Below are 24992 nucleotides of genomic sequence, written 5' to 3' on the forward strand. Positions count from 1 at the left end.
TATGCAGGGATGAGAATTAAAGTAACCAACAGTGACCCTGACCTAGATTCCCTATCCTCCATGCTGTGGCCTGCAGGCAGGCTGTGTACCAGTGGACCCCTGAAGGCCTGTTCTAAGCTGACTTTGCAACAGCCTGCATCCTAACTAAAATCGGTCGTAGGCTGAGTGAGACTGTGCTCATTGTCCTCATAATCACAGATGTTCATAAAGCTGAAATATTACCCTAGCCATAACTGGTAGAGCATGTCTACATGGTGTGTCTCCAAGCTGCATGCAGTACTCAAGACCAGAGTCCTGTCTTATTTTTATTTTTATGGGGACTGTCTTCTTGGCTGCAGCAGGCAAGCTTACTTGCTAGGACATCAGAAAGATTGCACTCCTGGGGCCAGTGATCTGTCAGCCCAGCATGCCCTGAACAAAGAGGAGGAAACAAAGAGTGTGTTGGGAGAGGACACAGCAGACCTCTAAGACTTTCCATCTTTGCAAGGTTGGGGTTCTTTTTTGTAACTGAGTTCATGGTCCTACTTACACATGCCATTTATAATCCTCTTTAGTCACAAATTCAAAAAGAAAAATTCTTCAAACAGAAAAATATTAATATGCTGATTTTTAAAAATTTCCTAGTATATATTTAATATAATTGTTTTTCATAAAATGGTTCTCCAACAGTGTCCCCAAATATAATATTAAGGATCTGTGAGGTTTATGAGAATTTTATATGTTCTTTTTTTAAAAATATAAATTTATTTATTTATTTTTGGCTGTGTTGGGTCTTCGTTGCTGCGCACAGGCTTTCTCTAGTTGCGGCAAGCAGGAGCTACTCTTTGTTGTGGTGCGTGGGCTTCTCACTGCGGTGGCTTCTCTTGTTGCAGAGCACGGGCTCTAGGGCACTTGGGCTTCAGTAGTTGAGGCACACGGGCTCAGTAGTTGTGGCTCACGGGCTTAGTTGCTCCACAGCATGTGGGATCTTCCCGGACCAGGGCTTGAACCCGTGTCTCCTGCATTGGCAGGTAGATTCTCAACTGCTGCGCCACCAGGGAAGCCCCTTTATATATGTTCATTTTGATGTTAACCTAAAAACATTTTTAAACTGGTTTTAAATATAAACTCTTACAGCAGTTGTTTGACAATTAGAAAACATTTCCACAGATTAAGACTTTTAATTTCTTAAGTTTCAAAGTGAGGAAATCTAAATATAGTTTCAGGGTTTGAGGGAATTGTTTTTCTTTTGAAATGGATCTTTACATTAATCTAGCCTGAGAGAAACTGCTTTCCCTCATCCATCAGTGTGTTTTAGGGCAAATAAGGCCTGGATGAATAAATCCTTATTTTAAAAAATTATAAAATCTGAGGCATTCAGGCAAGTCATATTTATCTTTCTGAATGCAAGGTCAGTTCTGGCATGATAATTAACTTTCTAAATTTGCTAAAACTGACTTCATTGCTCTTCCATTACGGGGAGCTGTGTGACTGTAGATGTGATCCTGTAGAGCAGGTGCCACAAATGAGTGGTTGGAGACCTGGTTGATCCGGGCTCCCTATTACCTGAATGGATGGCTGTAAGGGCGCTGAGGATGCACTGGGGATCCTGCGGATACCCTTGTGATTCCCAAGGCTTGCATGCCCCCTGCTGGATGTGGGCTGTGTGACCTGCCTCAGAGCAGGTGGAGAATTGTAACAGATTCCTCTCCTTGGAAAAGACTACCACTCTTAAGCTTATGTTTAAAAGAAACCTTTGGTTAAGGTTCCAGTGTTAACCATTGCTCAAGTTAGAGCTTTTACTGAGAGGAGATGTATTCTTGACTTTCCATACGCCTTAAGCAAAGTTTCTGCTCTAATAATCGGCCCTTGCCATGGTAACCTCAAATACAGAGAAGTCATGTGGCATCCCAAAGGCCTGAGCTTTATTGCCAAGGCTGTTACCTCTTCATTTTCTCTGTTCTCATTCTCCTCTTTGTTGGTGTGTGCTCCTAGTTGTGTTCCAAAGCTCAACATAAATTGAGTTAATCCATAATCTATTGTCAGCTAGTCCTTTTCCCTTTTCCTCAAAAAGGAATGATCAATTAAGGCTTAATGCTAATTTTTTACACCCCCCCCCAATAGATATCCAAGCCCAAGGCTTAAATCATTCAACAGAAGCTTTAGGAGTTCAGACTTACTGGGCAGCATTGATCTGAATGAAACTTTGAATTAGATGAAAAATTAATGTAATCTGATTTCCAGAAACAGACAGTTCCTAGAACTAGGCCAACCATTATCAATTTACGGAGATTTAATGAGTAGATAAGAAGCATTTAAAATAACTGTTATCAATAATTAAAATATGTAGGTTCTTGGGAAGTATCTGAGCACACTTGACTGTGATTTAACCATTTTTTGACATTTCTATGCCTTATTAGTTTGCATAGGCATATAAAATACAAAGTGAACTTTGAAACTTGACAGTTTTCAAATTCTGACTGCAAAGTCCTTGCTAAATATATTTTTACTGTATTTCTTGTCATTGAAATGAATACTTACCTCATCAATTTACCTTTAAATCAGAAATGAATTGAACATTTCCCTAATTAATTTAAAATTTTAAAATTTCTCTTGTCCTAAATTATTCACTCTGTGTTTATTATCTACAAGCAATATTGTGTGTTAAAGTGTTTCATGGAGTAATACCACTGAAAGATTTTAAATACTCTTTTTTTTCAGAATTATGAAAATTTCTATGCTTTAATGAGTTGGCATACATTGACACTTTTGAGGCATTATATTCCAATATAATATTTAAATGTTATAGTATCTTTAAATTTAAAAAAACAAACAAACTATAGAATCACTTTTCTGTGACAAGAGTGTAGTTTCAGAAAGGGAGGTAACATTAAGCATCTCCTTCCTTCTTTCCTCAACAAAAACTTTGCTTATTGCAAACTGGAAAACAAGTTTTATGTTGTGTTAGGCATAAAGGGAGACTAAAGACTCTCGTTCCTTTTTTTCCCCATAATTCAACAGTTTGGTTTTATTAGAAAATATAAATAATTATATTTATAAAAAATGAAAATTGGTTTTACCATTGGTTTACTTCTGAAAATAAACTAACTATAGGTTTGGGGCCCACAGTTAAGGTCAGTTAAAGAACTGTTTTGACTCATTTTTTCCCACTTACTGATTAGACTTTTAGTCACTGGAGCAATTTGTATAGGTATTTCAGGGAAGAATTTAAATAGACCCAGGGCTGTAGGTCAGGCTGGAGCAGGGACTGGCAGTAGTGCCAGTCTGATCTGCTCACTAAGTGGCTGAAAGGTGAGCTGAGTACCATATTGCTTGGCTTCCCTCAACACTGTATTTAATTGTGTTTCCTCTCCTCAGGCAGAGACTATGTTGTAGAGAGCCACATTGAACTGCAGATGCCCCAGTCAGCACTTCAGGCCTGCTACAGGTTGCTGGTTTGACAGATACTCAAAATCTACCAGCAGATGCAGTTCTTTCTTCCTAAGATCATAGTGTTTTCTTTTACATTCTACTTACCATCTAAATAGTGTATGTAGCTCTCTCTATGAGAGTCATCTTCCCTGTACTGTATTGTTTGAAGCTTCTGCTTGTCACTGCTGTATTTTCAAAGGTGTTCTCCCAAGTCCCTGTACTGAACGTAGACTCTTGTCTCAATTACACATGTTCTCCACATGCTGTTAGGAATGCAGATGAGCTGAAACCCAGGCTGCCAGGGCACTTGTAGAAATTGTATCTTGGCATTGGCATCTCCTATAAAATTATATTATTTCATTTACAGAAGAAGGTGGATAGATTGTTTACACTTGCCAGAAGTCTTTATGTGATACTGTTTCTATCAGAAAGGAACTTTAAAAAAAAAATTAAGGATATTAGCACTGCCAGTTTTTCAGTTTTTCATTTCATGGAGGTAAACATAAGTTACTAAGTTAAATCACTGTATCTAGGATTAAGTTTGATTTGGATTTTGTTCATATTTTCTTCAAGCTAGCTAGTTTTGTTATCAAATGGTGATTTCTGAACTTGAGTAGCAGAACTTAGATGACATCTTATATGCACCGTATGAGCATGTACAAAACATAAGAGCAGTGCTGCTCTGGTAGGTTTGGGGCTTGAACCAGAGCCTGTCTTCCGCCTCCTACCCCTCAACCCAGCCCCCTCACTCATCCCTCCCCCACCCCGCCTCCAATGTACTTCTGCCTCTCCCCCACCTCATCCCACCCATGTCTGTCTACACTCCACCTTCACGCCCATCTCCACCTCTACACCCCTGCCCAACAGAGGCCACTGCAGAACCCCTAGCTCTCAGTGCACTATGGTCTGAAAACGTCTCCCTTGGGACCTGTTTCCAGTGAATTTTGGATCCCCTAGGATGATTTATGTTTGATCAAAACAAATTAGGAAAAAAGTATATTCCAGAGGGTACAAAAACTGGCAGCCCTATTCCTTACCAAATCCTTGCTTCTTTGAGCATCAAAAACACTGAGAGAATTTTCTTTTTAAAAATTTTTTTTATTTTGCCATGAAAAAAATTCAGAAAAATTTTATTTTATATTGGAGTTGAGAGAATTTTCAAACAAAACACTTTTTACAAGAACCTTAACAAATTTTGAAACATTCGATAATGCCTCTTTTTAGCCAAGAGCCTCATCAGATTTCCAGTTATTTATACTGGATATCCAAGTAGAAATCCTTTCAGTATGTAAGGTAAAGTTGAGGCGGCTACCTGTAATGCTAGCTTTAATTTTAGCCTAAAGTCCAGTCCTCCCCTTCCCACCACACACGAATCCCTTAAAATGCTATTCTTTTTATAGCAAAAGTGAATCCTTCATTTGAACAAATTTCTAAGAGACAAAGATGAATGTCATTTATTAATGCTGTGCTCATTTGAAAATTATCACATTTTAAAATTACAAGCATGGGTTTAAAAAATGCCAGAATTTGTTAGAATTTTTCTTAAAAACTTTTTAAGAAGTAAAAAGTGTAGCTGTTTTAGGGGTCTTCTTTGTATATTGAGTCTTTGATCTGAAAAATCAGTGAATGCAATGGAGAATTTTCTGAGGAAAGACTTCTTTGTCATATTACAATACCCACGTGCCAGGACACTAGACTGTTAGTTTAGCATCAGAGATTTGGAAAACAATCACTGACATGTTGAATTTTTTGCAACTATTTGCATACATTGATTTTTTCCAATTTTTTAATTTTTGGTGGTTAAATACACATAACATAAAATTTACTACCTTAACCATTTTTTACGTGTGCAGTTCAGTGGCATTAATACATTCATAATGTTGTACTACCATCACCACCATCCATCTCTGTAACTTTTCATTTTGTAGAATGAAACTCTGTACCCCTTGAACAATAACTCCCAATTCCCTCCCTTCCCCAAGCCTCCAGAAACCACCATTTTACTTTCTGTCCCTATGACTTTGACTACTCTAAGTACTTGTGTTTTTGTGACTGGCTTATTTCACTTAGCCTAATGCCCTCAGAGTTCATCCATGTTGTAGCATGTGTCAGAATTTCCTTACTTAATATAAATAATATTCCATTGTATGTCTGTGCCACATTTTGCCTATCCATTCATATGCTGATGGACATTTGGGTTGCTTCCCTGTTTTAGCTATTGTGAATAATGCTGCTATGAACATGGATGTACAAATATCTCTTTGAGATCCTGCTTTCAATTTTGGGGGGTATATATTCCAGTTTCTCTATATCCTCACCAACACTTGTTATTTCTGTTTTCTGGATAATAGTCAGCCTAATGGGTGTGAGGTGGTGCATAGACTGATTTTTGAAATAAGTCATTTCCTGATTGTATCCATTGATTTTAATTAACAATTCTCATATGACAGTAACATATGCCACAGTAACCTTTCACTCTTGTTCTCCTGGCTTCTGTAACCCACACCCCAGTTCTTTTCTACTCCTCAAGAAACTCCTTCTCTGTCTCAAGCCCAGGCTGAAGCTGTGTCCTACATACTAATAGTAATATATCCAATGTCCAAAAACCACTTGGATGTCTCAGAAGCATTTCAAACTTGACATGAATGCTTGATCTTCCTGCCTCCAAAGAATCTTTCTCCTCTTCCTCCAGTTCTTCTGCTCAAGCAGAAATCTAGAGCCAGTCTTAAAATCTCTTTCTCTATCAATTACCCAAACCAATTGTAAGTCCTGTCCTTTCTACTCCCCAAATCTATTTCCATCTCCACAGCCAACTTTATAGCCTAAATCACCATCAGTCTTGCCTTTTGGCTGGTCTTCCAGCTTCCACTTTTACCTCATTTCAATCCTCTCTTAACAGGGTAATCTTTCCAAAGATGCATTCTAGTACTGTCTCTCACTGATTAAAAATTGTTTAAAGAATTACGTCCAAAATCCCTACCTTGGCATATCGATCCTTTGTAATTTGGCCCCAGCCTATCTCCCCAGCCCCATCTCTTTCTTCTTCTTTATTTGTATCACCTGCTGCAGCCTATACTTGTGATGTCCCAAGTGTGTTTTGGCACATGTTGCCTCTGCCTAGAGCCATATAACAGCCTCTCCCTTCCCCTTGCTATCTTCATCTGGCCAAAGCCTACTTATCCTCCAGAGTTCAACTCAAACATCCCTTTTCAATGAATCCTGCTCCAGAGACTGGTTTAGGTGCTATATCAGAAAGGCATTCAGCTCTAAAAGAAAACCCTCAGGGTCTTAAACACATAGGGTGTGTTTTTGTGGTGTTCTCACATAAGAAATCCGAAGATAGGCAGTCCAAGGCAGGTACAGGTTCTCAAAGACCTAGGCTCTGCCTATCTTTCCACTCTCCCTTCTTAGTATGTTGGCTTATCACTTTATGTGGCTGCTACAGCTTTGGACATTGTCCACATTCAAGGAAGGAAAAAAAGAGAGTGGGTAGAAATAGGTATGTCTGAACCTTTTATTAGGAAAGCAAAAACTTTCCCTTCTCACTAGCCACAGATGGATCTTATGACTACACCTTAGCTGCAAGGGAGCCTGGGAAATCAGGACATAGGATTGTCATAGTTTACATAGACCATTTTGGCCCCAAACAAAACCTGGGTTTTATTAGCATGGAAGATAGGGAGTGATACTGGGAAAGCAACTGACAACTGCTCGTCCCTATAGTAGTATTATCATACTGCAGCATCCCTCATTAGATTGTAAGCTCCATGTGTACAGAGATTGTGTCTTGTTCTTCTTTGTATCCCTGGTGCCTTACACTATACCTGACACATGGTAGTTGCTCAATAAATGCCAATTAAGCAAAACAACAAGTGAAAATATATATGTATTTAGCGCATATATTTTGAGTTAATTTTTTAAAGTCTATATATAGCAATTCATTTGCTATTTAATAATATGGATCTGTTGTGTCAACAGAATAATCGAATGTAGACCCAGTTGTCAGTCAGGATACAATTTCTTAGAGACACTGTCACTCCAGAATTCAGCTCAAGCCCAGATCATAAAATTCTGGTTGAACTGACAGTCACCCTTTCAGCTGGAATCCCACATGGGAGGAGACTGCCCAGGCCCTCCCAGGTTAGTTCATCTATCTCTCTGGTCCCCCATTCAGCCTTGCAAAGAGACTTTGCATGAGGAGGCCTGGAATCTGCCTCATGGAAACAGGCAACACGAACACTAAGTCTGATCCCTCCATTCCTCCTTCCAATAATGTGATCACATTTTCTGGCAGAACTTTTTTTTTTTAACGCAGACTCGTCACGTCCCCCCCCCCAGACTTCATGTTTCTCCTGTGAATGGCATCACTGTCCATGCAGCCCTCCAAGCCAGAAACCTGGAAGTCCTCAAGGCTGCCTTCTTCTGTATTACATCCTGCCCATTGCTTCCTTCTGTATTACATCCTGCCCATTTATCTCTAAATCGCTCTTAGAACTGCTTACTTGTCTCTGTCTGTGCCACTTCTGTAGGTGCAGGCCCTTATCTTCTTCTCTCCTGTGGATTGGTCAGGTCCTTTTGATTGGTTTCCCTACTTCTAATCTTAACATTCTTAAAAGCCATCTTCACATTTCTCTTGGAGAGATCTTTATAAATTGTATATTCAGCCATATCATTGCCCTGTATAAAAATCTCCTACTGTATTCCTCTATAAACTGCCCCATCTACCACTTCAGCTTCATCTCTCACCCACTTTGCCTCCTACTTTACGTAACTACAACATAAATCACTTGGATTTCCTTTTTCATACTCTGCCATTTCTCACTCCTGTAGCTTTGTTCATAGGGTTGCCTCTGCCTGGAATGCCCTTCTCCACCCACCTCTCCTCCTTTGCTGGTTAACTCTTACTCGTTCTTTAACACTCACCTGATTTGAGAAGGCTTCCCTGACTGCTCCTCTCTCTTCCCTACTATAACTGAGTTAGGTGCCCTTCATCCTGTGTATACCACATTGTCTAATAATTGCCCAGTGTGTCTGTTCTACTGGATGCCAGTGTGCACTCCCCGAGGGCAGGGGCGCTCATGATCCCTCTTTGTGTCCTCAGTGCCTGGCACAGAGTAAGGAACTAACTCATTTCTGTTGACTGGCTAAATGGAGGAGTAAGAAGGAAAAAAGGTGGCTTTCAGACATATCAAATAGGCTGAAATGTTATTAGGATAACTCTGACTTTTAAATAGGCATAGTGTTTTTATATCAATATTTCTATTCCCATATGCCTGTCTACTTTTATCATGTATGCTATGAATGCTGTGTTATATTCCTGATAAAGCTGTATTCTGCATTTGGTTTTTAGGTTAAAGCCATTCACATCCACTCTGATATGTTCTCAGTTCAAAATGGCTTGCTGACACCAACACTAAAGGCTAAGAGACCTGAGCTGAGAGAGTACTTCAAAAAACAAATAGAAGAGCTTTACTCAATCTCCATGTGAAGTTCAAGGGAAGTTCTTCTCAGTAATAATGGACAATGTAGCAATATTATAGTTATTTTTTGAAAGTAACATGTCAGAACGATGCAGCTGAAAATGAAAAGCACGTGACCTTATGACTGAGCCTCTTCCTGTCCCAAGAGGTCTTTAACAATATTTTCTCTCTCATCACCGAGTACACTTTATTTTTATTACAATGATATTGTAGTAAGCTGCTAAAAATATCACAAATGGTATTGTAAAAATCAAGACTTTTCTCAAGAACTGTGTACCACTAAAAGTAATATATTCTCAGTGTTCACAGAACTTCTATTAAACATAAAGGAAAAACATAACTGATATATTGTACTTAATTATTTGTGGAATAGTAACCAGGTACAGCAAATATCTAGGCAATGTGGACTACCTCATTCAATAACTGATGGTCAAAATCACAATTAAATCAGACTTAAAAAATTAAAACTAATACAGAATCATTCTGAAACAAAACATGATAGCTCACATTCTACATAACTTTAGATTCTTTAAACATAACAACCCTCATTGACATGAAAAAATTTTCTCTCCAATTTTTACTTCTATTTATGAAGAATGCAAATTCATGTATTCTTAAAACAAATGTATTTACATAACATTTTACAAAGATCTTTCAATACATTTTCTTAGTTATTAAGCTCATTCAAATATTAAGGAGCTACCTAGAAAAAATGTAATGTACAACTACTTAAAGGATAGTATGTGTATATTCATGGATGTCTTACCACATGAATTATAAAAGATGTCTGTTTGACTCTGCAATGAATGGACCTTTAGGGAAGACTTGGGAGAAGAAACCCAGAATTATTTCTCAGGGTGGGCAGCAATTGATGTACTGATGTTCCTTGCTGGGTTCTTCCGGTCTTCCCATTCTCAACGTGTCCATGCCAGGCCTGGGAAACCCATATGGCAATAATTCTGAACAGCTTCACTTTCTTCCAGTAAGAGATTATCATGGCAGGATGTAGCGGGGGGGGGGGGATGTTATTTCCAAATGAAATAATTTTTCAAGAACATAAGTTTGAAGAACCTCTTCAAAATACCCCTAGAAAACTATTTACATCCATCATAGATAAATATTCCCATGGGAAATAATTTCATGCGTAGAATCTCTAAACCCTTCTAAGCTTACCCATGAAAACCTCCTTTCTTGGCATTATGTGTTTAATACTTCTTGCACCTGGATGCCAACAATGTCATATAATTAAAGCCCAGCATGGACAGCAATTAAGTTCCAAGCTACAGACTGCATCTACAGAATAAACTGTCCCTAGGAAAGTGTTTTCTTCTGTAGAGACAGGACTCTGAAAGCAGAGATGGGGGCAGTATTCACAGTCCAGAAGCTCCTTACCCCTGGAGCAAATCCAAATTGTCAGTAAATGCTGTCGGTTAGAAACTGCATAATCACACGGGCTTACTAGATGAATCTGCACCAGTGATTATACACTTATATTTCAGTCTTCACAAAAGTGGACGACCACAGCTTCATTTGATGTATTTATCCAATCTTTTACATATTCCTTTGCTGGATTCTCTCTGCAGTCCCACTACTTGCAGTTATAGATTTGACTTTTAGTAGATGACCTAGTTCTGTGCACATTAATTTTTAAAGACATTTCTAAATAAACAAATACTAAAAATGTCCAAGGCCACATCTATTATACATAGCATTATTTTTTTATATTTAATATATATTTGACTAATTAAAAGAGAAAGTCATTACCTGAATTGGATATTTGTATTATTTTAAAGGCAAGTAGCTTCACATCTTGAGGAAAATGAACCTCTTTCCCATTGTCCTTCCGCTCAACTAAATTTCATATTTGTCTTTGTTTCCAGAGGATTTTAGACAATGAAATTATAAGCAAATAATTTAAAATTTATTTTGATTACATTTATACCTAATAATAGTTAGAGATAATTGATTATGGATAACTTAAGATTTCTTCTCTTTCTCACTTTAAAGATCTTATGTTTCTATTTGCCTTCCTGATCCGTGTGAAAATCATCACACTTGGGCATATAAATAGGTTCTGGCAGATGTGCTGAGAAAAGTAAACAGTGGGCCCTAAATATATTGCATGTACATTTATTTTTTCCGCTGTTTAACTCTACTGAATTTTTTAATAAAGGAGAAATGAAACAATATGTGTTAATGGAAAAAAATCCTTCTTGCTTCAGATTTCCCAACTTTATTTTGAGGGGGAAAAGTTTGTATTTCTCTTTAACCAGTGTAGAAAAAGGCTATGTACTTAAGACATTTACATTCATAGTGGACATCAGATCTAAGTCTAGCGGTATAACGGAGATCAATTACTTAACATAAACATGTTCTTAAATGTTTGGCCTTTTATCTCTTTTTCATTTAAATGTGTTGGTAATTCTTACATTTTAAAAACTAATCTTGTTGTCTATAAAGATATAAAATAGAATATACACCAATTTTTTTCCCCTTTTGCCATAAAAGACATCTTTGTATTGTGATTCTCCTCCAGGTGAGAGAAGAAACTCACCAGGTATGTGCAGGCCTAGCTTCACATATTAGGAACTCACGAACTCAGGAGTCTAAAGGAATAAACATACCTAGTCTCCCTCACATGAGCAAGTCAACCTTTCGTTCTAAATTTAGGTAAAACTGCAAGCATGAGAAAAAATAGGACTTTTCATTGCAATTTTTATAGTCAGGTAATGTTTTAGCAACTTGAAGTCAGCACTTCATTTGATTGTATTACCCATCAAAGAAACTCTGATCTTTTATTTTTCTGCAGTAAAGGGAATGAATTATTCTTTATTTTCCAAATGTATAAAGCACAAATGTGATATAGTTACTTAGAATACAAAATACTATGAAATGAATGTAAAGAATGGAAAAATGTATTTTTGCATGAAAACAGACCACTTACAAACTTGCTTCATATCTCAGGAAAAAAAGAATGAAAAATCATATATAAAATTGATAAACTATATGAGATAAGTTGCTGTATTTTCTTGCCTATTTCTATTTTAAGGAAGCATATACATGAAAAGAAAAAATGATCCTGGTAGTCTGAATTTTCTCTCAAGTATGCTACACAGTCCTTTCTGTGAATCTACAGTTAACTGCAGTAAGAATGGAATTAGCATTCAAGTGAGGACAAAGCCCTAATGAGAAACTCTTCAGCTAGAACACATGAATGGTTATAACTCAGAGGCAATAGATATATACTACTTGGAACACAGGCATTTCTAAACTTGGTCCCAAACAAAAGGTTTTCATGAGGTGACAGTGGCTTTTAAACATTCATTTGACTGATTATTTTTATTTTCCTTGTTAAGTCATTGCAAAAATTGCATGGAGGGCAATGGATATTTTTTCAAGAACTGCTTATTCTACTTTCAATTTTTTGAAATTGAGGAGATTAAAAAATTACCTTTTAAATATGCATAAAAGTATTTTAACTGTAATTTTATTTTTAGTTGCTTTGTTATAGTAGCATGCATATCAAATATAAAATGCATTTATGAAAACATTTGTAAAAAATAAAGATTTTTTTGTTTCTCAAAGTTGCTTATAATTACTATTTTATAATATTTATTTAGCATAATCCCCTGATGTTAGTATACTTGGTGATCATAGATCATAGTGCTTATGGTAAACACTGTATCAAGCTATATCACTAGTCAGCATACTCTACGTCCTCTATAAGGGTCCCTAAACTCTAAAGACTTATGGCCCCCCCAGAGAAGCTATCCTTTTCCTTGCACATTTGCTATTACCAAATGTGTCCTGGATTTACTTCATTTTTATATTTTTAAAAGAACAAAAAATTGTATTCAAATTTTCCATCATGATGGTCCTTAAACAGTATTTCCATAATGTCTTTTACCCATACACAGCGGTACACTTTCTTAAAATTGTACATTCTGCCATGTCTAAATTATGCAAATTCTGCCATATATTTGCTACCATCTACTCCTCTCTATTTTCACAGCTTTTAGTGTAGTTGGGGCCACTCTCATCTCTTGTCTGGAATATTACACTGCTTTTAAAATTAGTCTTCCTATTTCCACCCCAGCTTCCTCAAATTTCACCATCCACATTTCAGTCAGGGGGATCTTTCTAAATTGAAAATCTGGTTGTGCCACTCTCCTGCTTAATATTCCACAGTTTCCAGGATAAAGTTCAGACTCCCTGCTTCAGTACACAAGGCCCAGCATCTCTTCTCCAGCCCTTCCTCTATAGAGTATTGGCTCCAATCATACCAACTACTTTTTGCAGTGCCCTAAAAGCATCATGCTTTTAGGTCCCCTTTTCATAGAATACCCTTTCCTTTAATCCCCCTAATTCCTATCATTCATATCTTAAAACTCAGTTCAACTATCCTTTTCTCTAAGAAGCTTCCCACATGGCTGCATGGTTGATTGTACCTTTGCCCCACTCTCACTAAGACTGTGAGTTGCCTGGGGCTGCAGAAGGTCTGGCCCATAGTGGATGCTCAAGAAATGTCTATTGAATGAAAATCCCCTTGGCCCTTTTACATATGTTGCATAGCATTAAGACTGCAATACATAAAGATACTTTTCATCTCTCACTGTTATTTTTTTTCCAATCCTGTCAACTAAGCAAAAATAAGCCGATTTTCAGTTGGACCCTACAGCCTGTGGATGGTACCACAAATGAAGCCTCTTGGGGCTGGGGGGTGGGGGAGTCACTCGATAAGAAAACGGTATTCAGAAAGATTTCCTCTTGGCTCCAGGGAATCCTAAACCCATGAACTGGCTGTTTTCCCAAAAGCTTTTTTCAGAAATCTATTAAAATTTTGGATTTTCTTTTCCCATGGAAGTTAGCATCTCCATGACTGTTCCAATCTAGTCAAAACCATCACACGACTGAACTGAAACACTGAAAGCAGAATTCTGAGTGTAGATATGGAAGCAATACAACAGGGAAATGGAAGATGTTCAATTTAACACTCATGGCTGAATGCTTGCACTGGCATTTGGGTATTTGAAGACGGAGTGGAGGGAGACAGATGATTGAGTTGAGATATCTCTGCTCTACCTCACCCTTTTGTAGGGGACACATTTCATTCCCCTTTTATAGGCTGGGTAGGTGAAACTTTAAATTGCAAGTCTGTATGTAGTCCCTTCCCCTCCCCTTGCTACTTAGGGCTTCGAGCTCTGTTCCTTGTTCCCCCCATCCCTTTCCCAGCCATGTGTTAGGAGGAATGGGAGAATGGCAAGCACACTAGCCAAATGTCAGGAGATCCATGCCACCTAGGTCAACCACCTGTCATAATGAGACTCCTACGTTGTGATTTGCTCAGCTTCGAATTGAGGGGACAGCAAGATCATCTCTAAGGACCGTTTTGGCTCAAGAAATCACACCAAAGGTTATTTCCAGTTTTGAAACCCTAGGCATTAACTCCCATAAACCTTTACTTGATGGCACTTCAGTGAATTTAATTCAGTATAGAGAGAGTTCTAGAGAATAGGGCCACCAAAGGGCAGATCACCTTTTGCTTTAAGCTGTTTTCCTTTTTCAATGTTTCTTCCATTTCTAGGTCTAGGGCATCCCAGGATCTATACCTCCCAAAGGTCATTTAAGAACTCCCAAGTTTTTTTTTCCACAACATTCTCCAAAGGGCAAGAAGGGAGCCTGGAGACCTGGCTTGTAAACTAGAGACTGCCTGTCAGCATATTATGGATGTGACTAAAGAGAAGATGTTGAAATATGATAACTGCTTTATACTGCAACAAAATTGTGAGATCCTTGATTGAAGAACCATTTCTAATTCACTTCTGTATCCCCAGGACCTACCACAATGCCTAACACAGAGTAAGGTGCTAAGTAAGTAGTGATTAAGTGACTCAAAGCACTATAATCAGGTAAGAACGCCTACCCTCTGTTCTTTACAAAGTTAATGATTAGTGATTAAGTTTTAATTATTAATAAGTGACTTTCTATGAGCAGATTTTGAATAAAAAAATTCAGTGATTTTATTATGAAAATATTGTGGCTATATGTGTGCTATATTTACAGATAATATTGGAGCATCACAGAAAAAAGTCTTTCTGTTTTTCTAATTTCATCTGTACAAACAGCATTTTTTAATGTTGTGAAATGACATTTTTTAAAATAAGAAGATGGTTATTATATGCACAATATGTTTATCAGATGCAGCCAGATGGTTCAGCCTGGGTGTATGGAGAGAATGAGTGGTCATTCCTATGTTACTTCCTTTGGACAGAGCAAAAGAGCTGAGCCTCAGGGCACTAGGAGGGCATCCCTTGTGGAACTCACTACCTTAACCACAAGGCTGCCCAGAGATGTCCAGGAGGTAGCTTCTAGGCAGAGGCTAAGGGATTCTGCTTGTCCCTGAGAAGAAACCTCCTGGAACCTAAGCTCTTCTAATGCCTGGTTAGACTCTCAAGTACCATGCCCGCCCCAAGTAATTTGGCGGCCCCAGGGACTGAAGTTGATTGCTCAGGAGGACACTCCCCGTCACCATAACATGCTTTCATTCCTCTCTGACCTTCCTGCACTGAGTCAGGGTGACCCCCAGCTAGATTCCATGTGCTTAGAGACTTCAAACTCCATTACCATGGCCTTCCTGGTAATGTTGCTAAGGAAAGCGGCCCAGGCATCAGTACCAGGTGTTGGGCCCATCAGACTAATGAGAAAATGAAAAGCAAAAGAACAACCTCCTGGACGAGAAAAAGTCTTTTTCCATTAATTTTCCCTTCAGCACGAGGCGAGGGAGCCTGCGCCTAGAGTCCAAGGTCCAGGCCCCCCGTCCACCACCAAGTTCCCTGGCGCTGCGCCTCCAGGAGGGCGGGGCGCTGCGCCTCCAGGAGGGCGGGGCGCTGCCACTTCACTGTGTCTTCCCAGAAGTCATCGCGTTACTCCTGGGAGATAAAAAGGCGGGAGTGAGGCGGCGTTTCCAGACCAGTGTGGGGGTCGGCGCTGTGGGCCTGTTGTTTTTTTCTCACCTCTTTCATTCCTCTCGGGCTGCCCCGCAGGCCAGGCCTGGACGCTGGTTCCCTCCGGCGTAGCTCGGTTCCTCAGGAAGAAGACGAGACAGGCCGTCGAGGGCCAAGAGCCCTCCGAGGCCTGGCGGTGGGGTGGCAATGTGGTCACTACAGGTCTATACGCGCAAAAAGCGGGCCAGCCATAGGCTCAACCTAACCCCAACGCCAGATGTAGGTGCCCCGGCTAAGGCGGAGGCCCCGTCAGGGCCCGGCCGGAAGCTCTCTGCCCACTGTAAGCGCCGTGTGGCTGGCCTACGGAGTGGGACGCGGGGTGGGCTGGGCCTCAGCCCCAGGGACTTCCGAGGCCCGCGGGCAGGCCTCCAAGGCTTTTGCCCTGAAGCACGTCACCCTCTCTTAGGCCTGAAAAGGAGTGGCAAAACGCGCGGTTTGCAGAGAATCACGGAGAAATCAGAGCGGAGTCGGCTGGGAGGTAGCAGCTCTGGGCCACCGAGGTGCGTATCCACGAGTAACAGCCCCATGCCTCTGGCCACCTCAAAATTTCAATCCTGATTTTCTCCTAATAGCCTCTCATTCTAAGAGTCAGTGAAGAAAATAGTGTGTTCTGATTTCGCTGTTCTCCGAACACAGAGCCAGAAATTTGACTTAGGAAAAAGATATATTAAAAAAAAAAAAAAAAAAAAAAAGGAAGTTTTACCAAGTTGCTTAAAAGCAAGTGAGAGAAAACCTCCGGGAAAGCATTCGTGGCATCAATTGGTTATTGATACAATTCACCTATTGTGTTCCTTACTTCTTGTTAATTATGTCCCCACAGAGTTTTCACATTATAACAGTGTGAATAGTGATCAGGGACGTGGAGAGCCAAGTCCAGACGGTGCAAACTAATTGTGTTGTTTGTTTGTTAGCACTCAGTTAAGAGGTACAGGAGAGAAAAGCCTGCATGAAAATAGCACTAGTGAAGAAGCCCAGGATGAGAAGATTGCTCCATTGAGTGTATGTATGTTTCTCCTATGGTCCTTGGATAAGCTTAGGGTAGAGACCAGTGGTACCTGATGTACCTCTGGATGAAAGTATAATATGGTCTTTGTTCTATAGATATTACATAGCTTTCTAGTGTTTTTATAAACATTGATGCTCTATCTTCAGACAGGGCCTTGAATTAATGATTCTGGTAGACTCATAGCCATGTATTTCTGTTTTTTCTTTCCTTTGACAAAAATTTAAGAAATATTCATTACTGGCTAATTTTCTGTGTGACAGATATAAAGTGTTTCTTAGTAATTCTCTAATGTTTGATAGCACTTAAACATTTCAAAGCCATTTTCATGTTTTCTCATTTGACTTTGCATTAACAGAAACAGGATTCATTATCGTTAGGAAATTATATATAACTTCCTGATCTACTGTATTTAATGTGGATTCTGTACAGTATTTTAAAGATGTGTAGCAGTAGTTTGGAGAAACTCAGATTTTAAAAATTGCTTGTGACTTATCTGACATTAGCATTAAATTGGATAGTCACAGTCCAGCATTTTAGCTTGCGTATTTCTCTTTGACATGTTTTTTCGGGGAGGGCAGTTTTAACAAAAGGCATTTTTTAAAAAAAGTCTTTTCCCCAGATTTTAACTGTGTTAAGTGTCCCTAATAGATTATTCAGACTATGCAAAAAAATGTTTAAGCAGTTTCTTTTAAGTTTTGTATTTTTCCTTCCATTCCTTTTTTCTGTGCCTTTAAAAATTTTTTTTACAAATTATCTTATTGTGTAAATTCCTCTAACATTAAGTAATCTTCAAAAATATGGTTTTTAGTGTCTGCATAGTGCTTTGTCTTACACATAGGTATGCTATAATTTGTATAACTATTTTTCTGTGGTTGGGGGATTGAGATTGTTTCTAAGGTTTTGCTGTTTTAGATATCAGTAGATATCCTACCACAGAAATTTTTTGTGTGTACCTCAGATTGTTATCCTAAGACAAATACGTTGCAGTGGGTCAAGGGTTGGATTATATTTAAAGTTTTGATTCATGTTGGCCAGTTGGCACCATCTTATCTGAAACTTAAAATATCTATCTATCTACCTATCGATAGATAGATAGATATTTGATAGATGAAAAGTAGCATGTTGTTTTACTTTCCATTTCTTTGAATGCTAGTAAAGTTGATATTTTTTCTCATTTTATTGGCCATTTGTGTGATTTTTTGGTGAAATACTTATTCATTATATATTGAAGATTGTTGTACTTTTACACACACGTTACAAATATTTCCACATTTGTTTGCCTTTAATTTTATTTTTGGTATTTTAGACTTATTTATCAATCAGTTTCTTTTGATTTATTTTGCTTTCATATTTAGAGGGAAAAAATTCTTTCCTACTTAGGGTATCAGAAAAATATTCATCTTTATTTTCTAGTTGCTGGTTTATCCCACAGTAGTTAGTTGACTAGTATATTGTTGACTCCCTAGATATGTCCATAATATTATATTTTAAGATTTAATATTAAATATCAGACTACATCTGTATCAATAAGCTGAAAGAATGTATTATATATGAAACTGATATACAAAGTTGATATTAGTTTTGCATTTTCGAAATAACCAAATCAATGTGTTATAATATTATAATATAAAAATATTCCATCTCATAATTTGTGTTATATCTTTAATTCTTATTTCACATAGGAGTCAGTGACAGATGACCTCCAGGTTGATAGTAGTTTATCAAATAGTGAACAAGTATCAGGTAAGACTGGCAACGTGAACTTCTTCAACTTGCTTTCTTACAAACATAAGCATCCATTTGTATCTCTGCCTTATCTTCCCATCTCAGTGGGAGAGATGTCTTTCTCCTGGTCCAGGTTGAATCCTTCGGCCTGTGCTGTAGACTTCATCCTCAAAGCCTTCAAGCACACACCAGTAAATTATAATTGCGATAAGTGCTACAAAAGTGAGGTTAACTTGAGTGTAACTGAATTTAGTTGAAGAGATTAGGGAAGACTTCCATGAGGGAATGGCAATTTAATTGAGATCTGAAGAAAGGAAGAGCTTAACTATAAAGAGAGGTGAATAAAGAGAAATCCAGGCAGAGGGAACAGCATGTGCAAAGACCCTGACGTGGGACTGAGCATTTTGTGTTCAGTGAACTGAAAGAAGGCCAGTGTGGCTAAAGTAGAGAGGAGGAAGTGTGATAATAAGACAAGGTTGGACAGACTGAGTCTTTGCATAGCGTTATAGGCCATGCCAAAGATACTGATGTGCATCTTTGGAGCAGCAGGAAGCCACTGAAGTTTTTAAAATACGGAATGGTATGATCGTATTAGCTACAGTATGGAAAAAAGTAGGAGTAGATGTAAATAGACCCGTTGGGAGGCTAGTAGTTAAGCCTAGTTAAGGGCTTGCAGTAGTTAAGGGGAGGAATGATGGCTCTTTGTACTATGGGATGACATTGGAAATGGAAAGAAGTGGGCATATCTTATGGCTGTTGTAGGAAATGAAATTGACAGAATTTGGCAAATAAAGAGTGAAGAAGATGGAGGTATCAAAGATGACACGTGTTTCTGGCTTGCATAACTGAGTATAAGGTGGTAGCATTCACTGAAAAAACCTTGTTTGAGGGAAAGATCATAAATTCTCTTTTTAATATATTAAGTTATGGGTGTGTTTAAGATGTCTAAGTAGTAATGTCAAATAGGCAGTTGGATATGGAGGGCTACTGATAGAAGTTTGGTATAATTGAAGTTATTTTTGAAAACAAGAAAGGATGCCATTACCACACCAGAAATACTGAGGAATTCTTAAAAACAGATGAGATCCAGCTGATGAATATATGAAGAGCAGAGAAAAACCACTGCAGAGGTAAGAATAGCTCTGGAGATACACTTAACTCAAAACACTTGGTCAATAAATGCAAAACACTGTAATAGATGGGACCCTGAAGAAGTTGTCAAGGTGGTGGATTAAGCACTACATTCTGGCACTGTATGACCTGTCTCCCTTCTCATCCCCTTCTTACATTGGAAACACTGGCAGCTCCCAGTGCCTGCTGCCAGGTCAAAACCCTAGGAATTACTGCCAAGCAAAGTGAACTAAGTCTTCACTTTGGCTCCTTAGGGTCAATGTTGGAGCTGGAGTGAGAAGCAGAAGGGAGTCTGAAGTAACTCCACATTGCCACACAGAGGGCAGAGGGGCAAAAAAGATAAAAATATAGATTATGCTTATGGTTGCTAAGCCCAGGAAAAAGATACATTATGGCTTTCTGAAGTGGGAATTCTGATATAAGAGACTTCCAGTGTGGATACTGCCAAATAGGGCAGTGTCCCCATGTAACCTACAATACCTGGAAAATACAGGAGGACATCCCCACCTAGACCGTAAGTTCCAAGAATGTCTCATCACTCTTCTAAAATCTCCAGAGGTAGGTTGTTGTTTCAGAATTTATACTCTGTGCCATACAAACAGATTCTCAAATAGAGATATGAACAGACAATCAGAAACAGTCAAATCTTTGAAGAAAATCAGTGCCATGGAAGAGAGGCCACAAATGCAGCAAACAAAAGAATTAACACCTGAGGGAAATGGTAGAAAACTTTAAATATCTCTTTAGAGACAAGAGGCTGTTGAATCCATAATATAACAGGCTGCTATAAAAAAATTATAGTCCCTGGAAACTAAAAATATCAAATTTTAAAACAAGAAACTAACCTAATATTGAGATGTATTCAACTGAAAATTAAATTAGCTAGCTAGAAAATAGAATAAAGGAATTTTCTTAAAATTTAGTGCAAAAGAACATGGGAGGTTCTCAAATGCTTTTCCCTCCTTCTTCCCCCCTCTTTGCCTGGTTAACTTCTGCTAGTTCTTCAAAAATAGATTCAGGTGCTATCTCTACTGGGAAGCCTCTCCTGACTACTCTTCTCTCTTTCTAGATGAGTTGTTCTATCCTGGTAATTCTGTGGCACTGTCATAGGACTCAAAACAGCAGTATAATTGTTTTTGTCCCTCTAGGCCCTAAAGCTATTGAAAATAAGCACTATCTTTTATCTTCCTATTCCATTCTTGGGACATAAAATAGTTTGAAGTGCTTGTTGAATGAGTTTTCTACTCTATTTAGAGGAAGTAAACAATTTTACCATAATCAGTATTTTTTAAAATTGTAGTTTAAATATATGATAAATGTCCTTGGTTACTAGCTTTATCAAATTGATGTGTGAAAGGTATGAGGAAATAGAAAATAGACTGTCTCTAATTAACAAACTGGTTGTATTCTGAGTTCATTTGTTGATTGATATTTGAGACCTAGAATACTTTATAATAAAATATAAATGGTTAGGTTTTGAGCAGCCCACAGAATTCTATTTAACATATAATTAATTGTTTTTTTTTTTTTATAATTAATTGTTTTAATTCTGTCTTGGAATCTAGTAATTTTGCAACATGATGAAAATTAACTCAGGATTTCATATTTCATATGGAGGATTGAACGTATACGTTTACTTCTCCCTTCTGAAATCTCACTAAAATACCAATAAAGGCATTAAAAAAGGCATGAATCCACAACATAGAGAAAAAGAGACCTCAGTTGACAAGAGATAATCAGCAAAAGTTTGGAATCTGGAATGTAGATGAATAAATTATAATAGGCCTAACAGACAAAAAAAAAAAGCTGAAACCCAGATACCTAGAACGAACCAAGAAGCAAACTGAGGCAGGCTGGAGTTTCAGAAATTAGAGGCATCACATACTCCTGAAGGAATAGGTAGAGTTAATGTTGAAAATAGGATTTTTGGAAATCTTTAAAAGTAGCAATTAGATGGGCTTCCCTGGTGGCACAGTGGTTGAGAGTCCGCCTGCCGATGCAGGGGACACGGGTTCGTGCCCTGGTCCGGGAAGAGCCCACATGCCGTGGAGCGGCTGGGCCTGTGAGCCATGGCCGCTGGTACCACAAAAAAAAAAAAAAAAAGTAGCAATTAGATGCTGTGATCCCTTCCCCAACACTATGTAGCCAGGCAGCTACTCTTTTTCCCACCATGGCAGTCCAGAGACATTGAAGCAAAGGGTCTGGACACAGCAATGCCCAGTACTGCTGAGGGCAGGGGTGCTGTATTGAAAACTAGCAGTGGGAGGTGTTGGGGGGAGGAGGGAAAGGAATTAACTAAAGTCTGTTTACTTACCCCAGACTTCTTACCCTACTCAGGAAAATACACCCCAGTTAAGGGACTGGAGTATTCCTCTTTTGGAAAAGACCTATTTTCTGGCAGTAATGACCTGGTCCCTATCCAAATACCCTTCAGTAAAGCCCACTACTTCCTAAACCCCACTTATGAATCCAGAGTTTACAACTGCTATTTAGTTGCCTCATTCTTTTTTTTTTAAATATTTATTTATTTATTTATTTATGGCTGCATTGGGTTTTCGTTGCTGCACACGGGCTTTCTCTAGTTGGCGGCCAGTGGGGGCTACTCTTCGTTGCGGTGCGCGAGCTTCTCATTGCGGTAGCTTCTCATTGTGGAGCATTGGCTCTAGGTGTGTGGGCTTCAGTAGTTGTGGCATGCAGGCTCAGTAGTTGTGGCTCACAGGCTGTAGAGTGCAGGCTCAGTAGTTGTGGCTCACAGGCTTAATTACTATGCGACATGTGGGACCTTCCCGGACCCAGGCTCAAACCCATGTCCCCTGCATTGGCAGGTGGATTCTTAACCACTGTGCCACCAGGGGAGTCCTAGTGCCTCATTCTTAAACATTCAAGAATTACCAGGCATTTAAAGAAAATATTTAAAATAAAAGTTAGATACCAAATAAAAAGAAACTTGAAGGACAGAGACAATGCAAAGAAAAAAACTTCTAAGCCATATTTTCATTATTATCCTCAGGATGATGGAAAAGTGTGTCCATGAAACATGTGCAGGCTACTATAAAAAGGAGCATTCAGAGAACAAAAAGAATTCTTAAAAAATAGTCACATGGAATTAGGAAAACATTCTATGAAGGATTGGGTAATGAATTTAAGGAAATATTCCAAAAGTTGAACAGACATTAAAGAGAAGATAAAAGATAGAAATAGTGGTGACCCAACTCTATGAGTATACTAAAAAACCACCAAATTGTATACTTTAAAAGATCGGGATTTATGGAATATGAATTGTATTTCAATAAAGCTGCTATTTTAAAAAGAAAAATAATTATAAGCTGAGTCTAGGCATTCTAACATCTGAAAAATAGTAGTTCCAGATATTATAAAGTAAACAGGGAATTATTAAACACATAAAACTGGAAATTTTTCTAGAATTAAAAATGGTTATGAGTGTACATATTGAAAGAGCGCACCAACTGCCCATCACAATGAATGAAAAAGACCCACACCAAGGCACAACGTTATGTAATTTAAAAATCCTCAGGATAAAGAGAGATATCCTTCAGTTTTCCAGAGACAGGATAGATTCCCACCCAAAATTTGTTTCCAATTTCAAGGTTAATGATGCCACTCACATACCAGGAGGGTATAGAAAGGTTTATTACTGATACAATGAAGCCTTCTAGAGAGGAGGGTGTCTCCTGAGCAGGACTGAAAATGGCTTGAGAGAGCAGGGAAAGGAGACTGTGTTGGGGTTTTTAGGTGGTTAGAGGGTGGGGCTGGGGTGAGGTTTTAACTTGCTGGCGTTGCCAGAAGATGGAGCACCAGGGCTTAACAGCTTGTACAGATATGGGGCAGAAGGGGAACATGGAGCAGTGAGGTTTAAATCTGCCAAACACTAAAAAATGTAATCAGTTTTTTAAATATACTGGTCTAGAATTCTGTATTCAGCTAAACAATCACTCAAGTGTGAAGATAGTGTAAAGAAATTTTTTAGACAGGTCTTCCATGCACCTTTTCTCAGGAAGTGAAGAAGATACTCCAGCAAAACCAGAAAGTAAATCAATAAAGAAGAAATCATGAGATCCAGAAGTCAGAGGCTCTAATACATAAAATATGTGAAATAATTTCTTCGGGTCATGGTAAAGGGAAATCCCGGGAAGACATGTGTGCAGCATGTCTAGAGGATAACCAGTCCAAATTTGAGCAAGTATATTGAGATCTCCAGTAGCAATATTTTTTTTAAAAGAAAAAAAAAGGAAACGAGAGAGAGAGAGAGGCAGGGAAGGAGGAAGGAAGGAAAGAAAAGAAAAAAACTGATAACGTGGCATTTAAAAAAAAATATTGAGAGGAAATTTACACTTTTGCAAAAAGTTGGGATGAAATGGGTACTTAGAAAACTAATTAAAAATTAAGTTATCGATAACTCAAAGGAAAAACAAAAACTTGTAGCAAAAAGGTGATATAAATAATATAGCTCATAGTACATGGCTCAGCTCTAAATATATTTAAGCAGTCATAATGATAGAATCATTGAATATATTTAATTTAAAAATATAAAGGAAGATATTAAAAGAAACAATAGAGTTAATAAGATTGAAAACAGTTGTTTCATTATGATGGGGGTTATGAAACGAGGTTTTTGCTAAAAGCCTTGGAGAACTATTTGACTTTTTTAAATGTATGGTATAATTTGATATAAATGTAATTTTAAGTGCATTTATATTTCTAACTTGTGACACCAGAAACAACCTTCTGCTGTTATAATCAGGAACATTTGTTTATTCTTTTCTCTACCAAACTACCTAGATGGTGAGTACAGCGCTTTCCTAACTTCCAAGCCTGGCTTGAGTTCTGGGATTTGGTGGAAGGGTTAGCTCTCCTGAGAGTGGTATTCATGGAATTTTGAGAGGTGGAAGGCACGAGAGATGTAGCAACATGTTGGTGAGAAGGATGAAGACAGAGTGAGAAAAGTAAAAAGTAGCAAGGACAGGGAAGGACACTCTAGGGCAGCTGAAGTAGGGGAAGCAAAAGATACTTAGAGCCATAATTTACCTCTGACATCTGAAGAGGTGAAGAAGGATGGTAGCTTGAGTCAGTCAATTTAAGTGTTGCACTGGTGGCTGGAGGAGGTGGCCAGGTAGGAAACAATTGTCAACTTTAAGGAGGGGGTTGGAGTGGAAGAGAAGGGTGTGGTGAGGTCAAAATGGGAAGGATAAAGAGTTGTCTCAGGTAGGTAATGGA

General features: G+C 38.4%; 2 protein-coding genes across 9 annotated transcripts in view; both read left to right on the forward strand.

Moving 5' to 3' along the window:
• ACSL6 (acyl-CoA synthetase long chain family member 6) overlaps nucleotides 1-9168 on the forward strand; it is a gene marked incomplete at its 5' end in the record, with an annotated part of 63983 nt that extends 54815 nt beyond the window's left edge. For all 8 annotated transcript variants that reach the window (XM_082623392.1, XM_082623390.1, XM_082623391.1 and 5 more), the window contains one exon: nucleotides 8762-9168. In XM_082623392.1, the coding sequence (XP_082479518.1) occupies nucleotides 8762-8899 (138 nt within the window). In that variant the 3' untranslated portion in view covers nucleotides 8900-9168. The remainder of the gene's footprint in view (nucleotides 1-8761) is intronic.
• Nucleotides 9169-16042: 6874 nt separating this feature from the next.
• The window catches only part of MEIKIN (meiotic kinetochore factor), a gene marked incomplete at both ends in the record, with an annotated part of 122241 nt that continues 113291 nt past the window's right edge, over nucleotides 16043-24992 (forward strand). The window contains 3 exons of the mRNA XM_082623298.1: nucleotides 16043-16452; nucleotides 16807-16894; nucleotides 18584-18644. Coding sequence (XP_082479424.1) covers nucleotides 16043-16452; nucleotides 16807-16894; nucleotides 18584-18644 — 559 coding nt within the window. The remainder of the gene's footprint in view (nucleotides 16453-16806; nucleotides 16895-18583; nucleotides 18645-24992) is intronic.

This window comes from Mesoplodon mirus (assembly GCF_964341445.2).
Source record: "Mesoplodon mirus genome assembly, chromosome: 5".
Taxonomy (NCBI): domain Eukaryota; kingdom Metazoa; phylum Chordata; class Mammalia; order Artiodactyla; family Ziphiidae; genus Mesoplodon; species Mesoplodon mirus.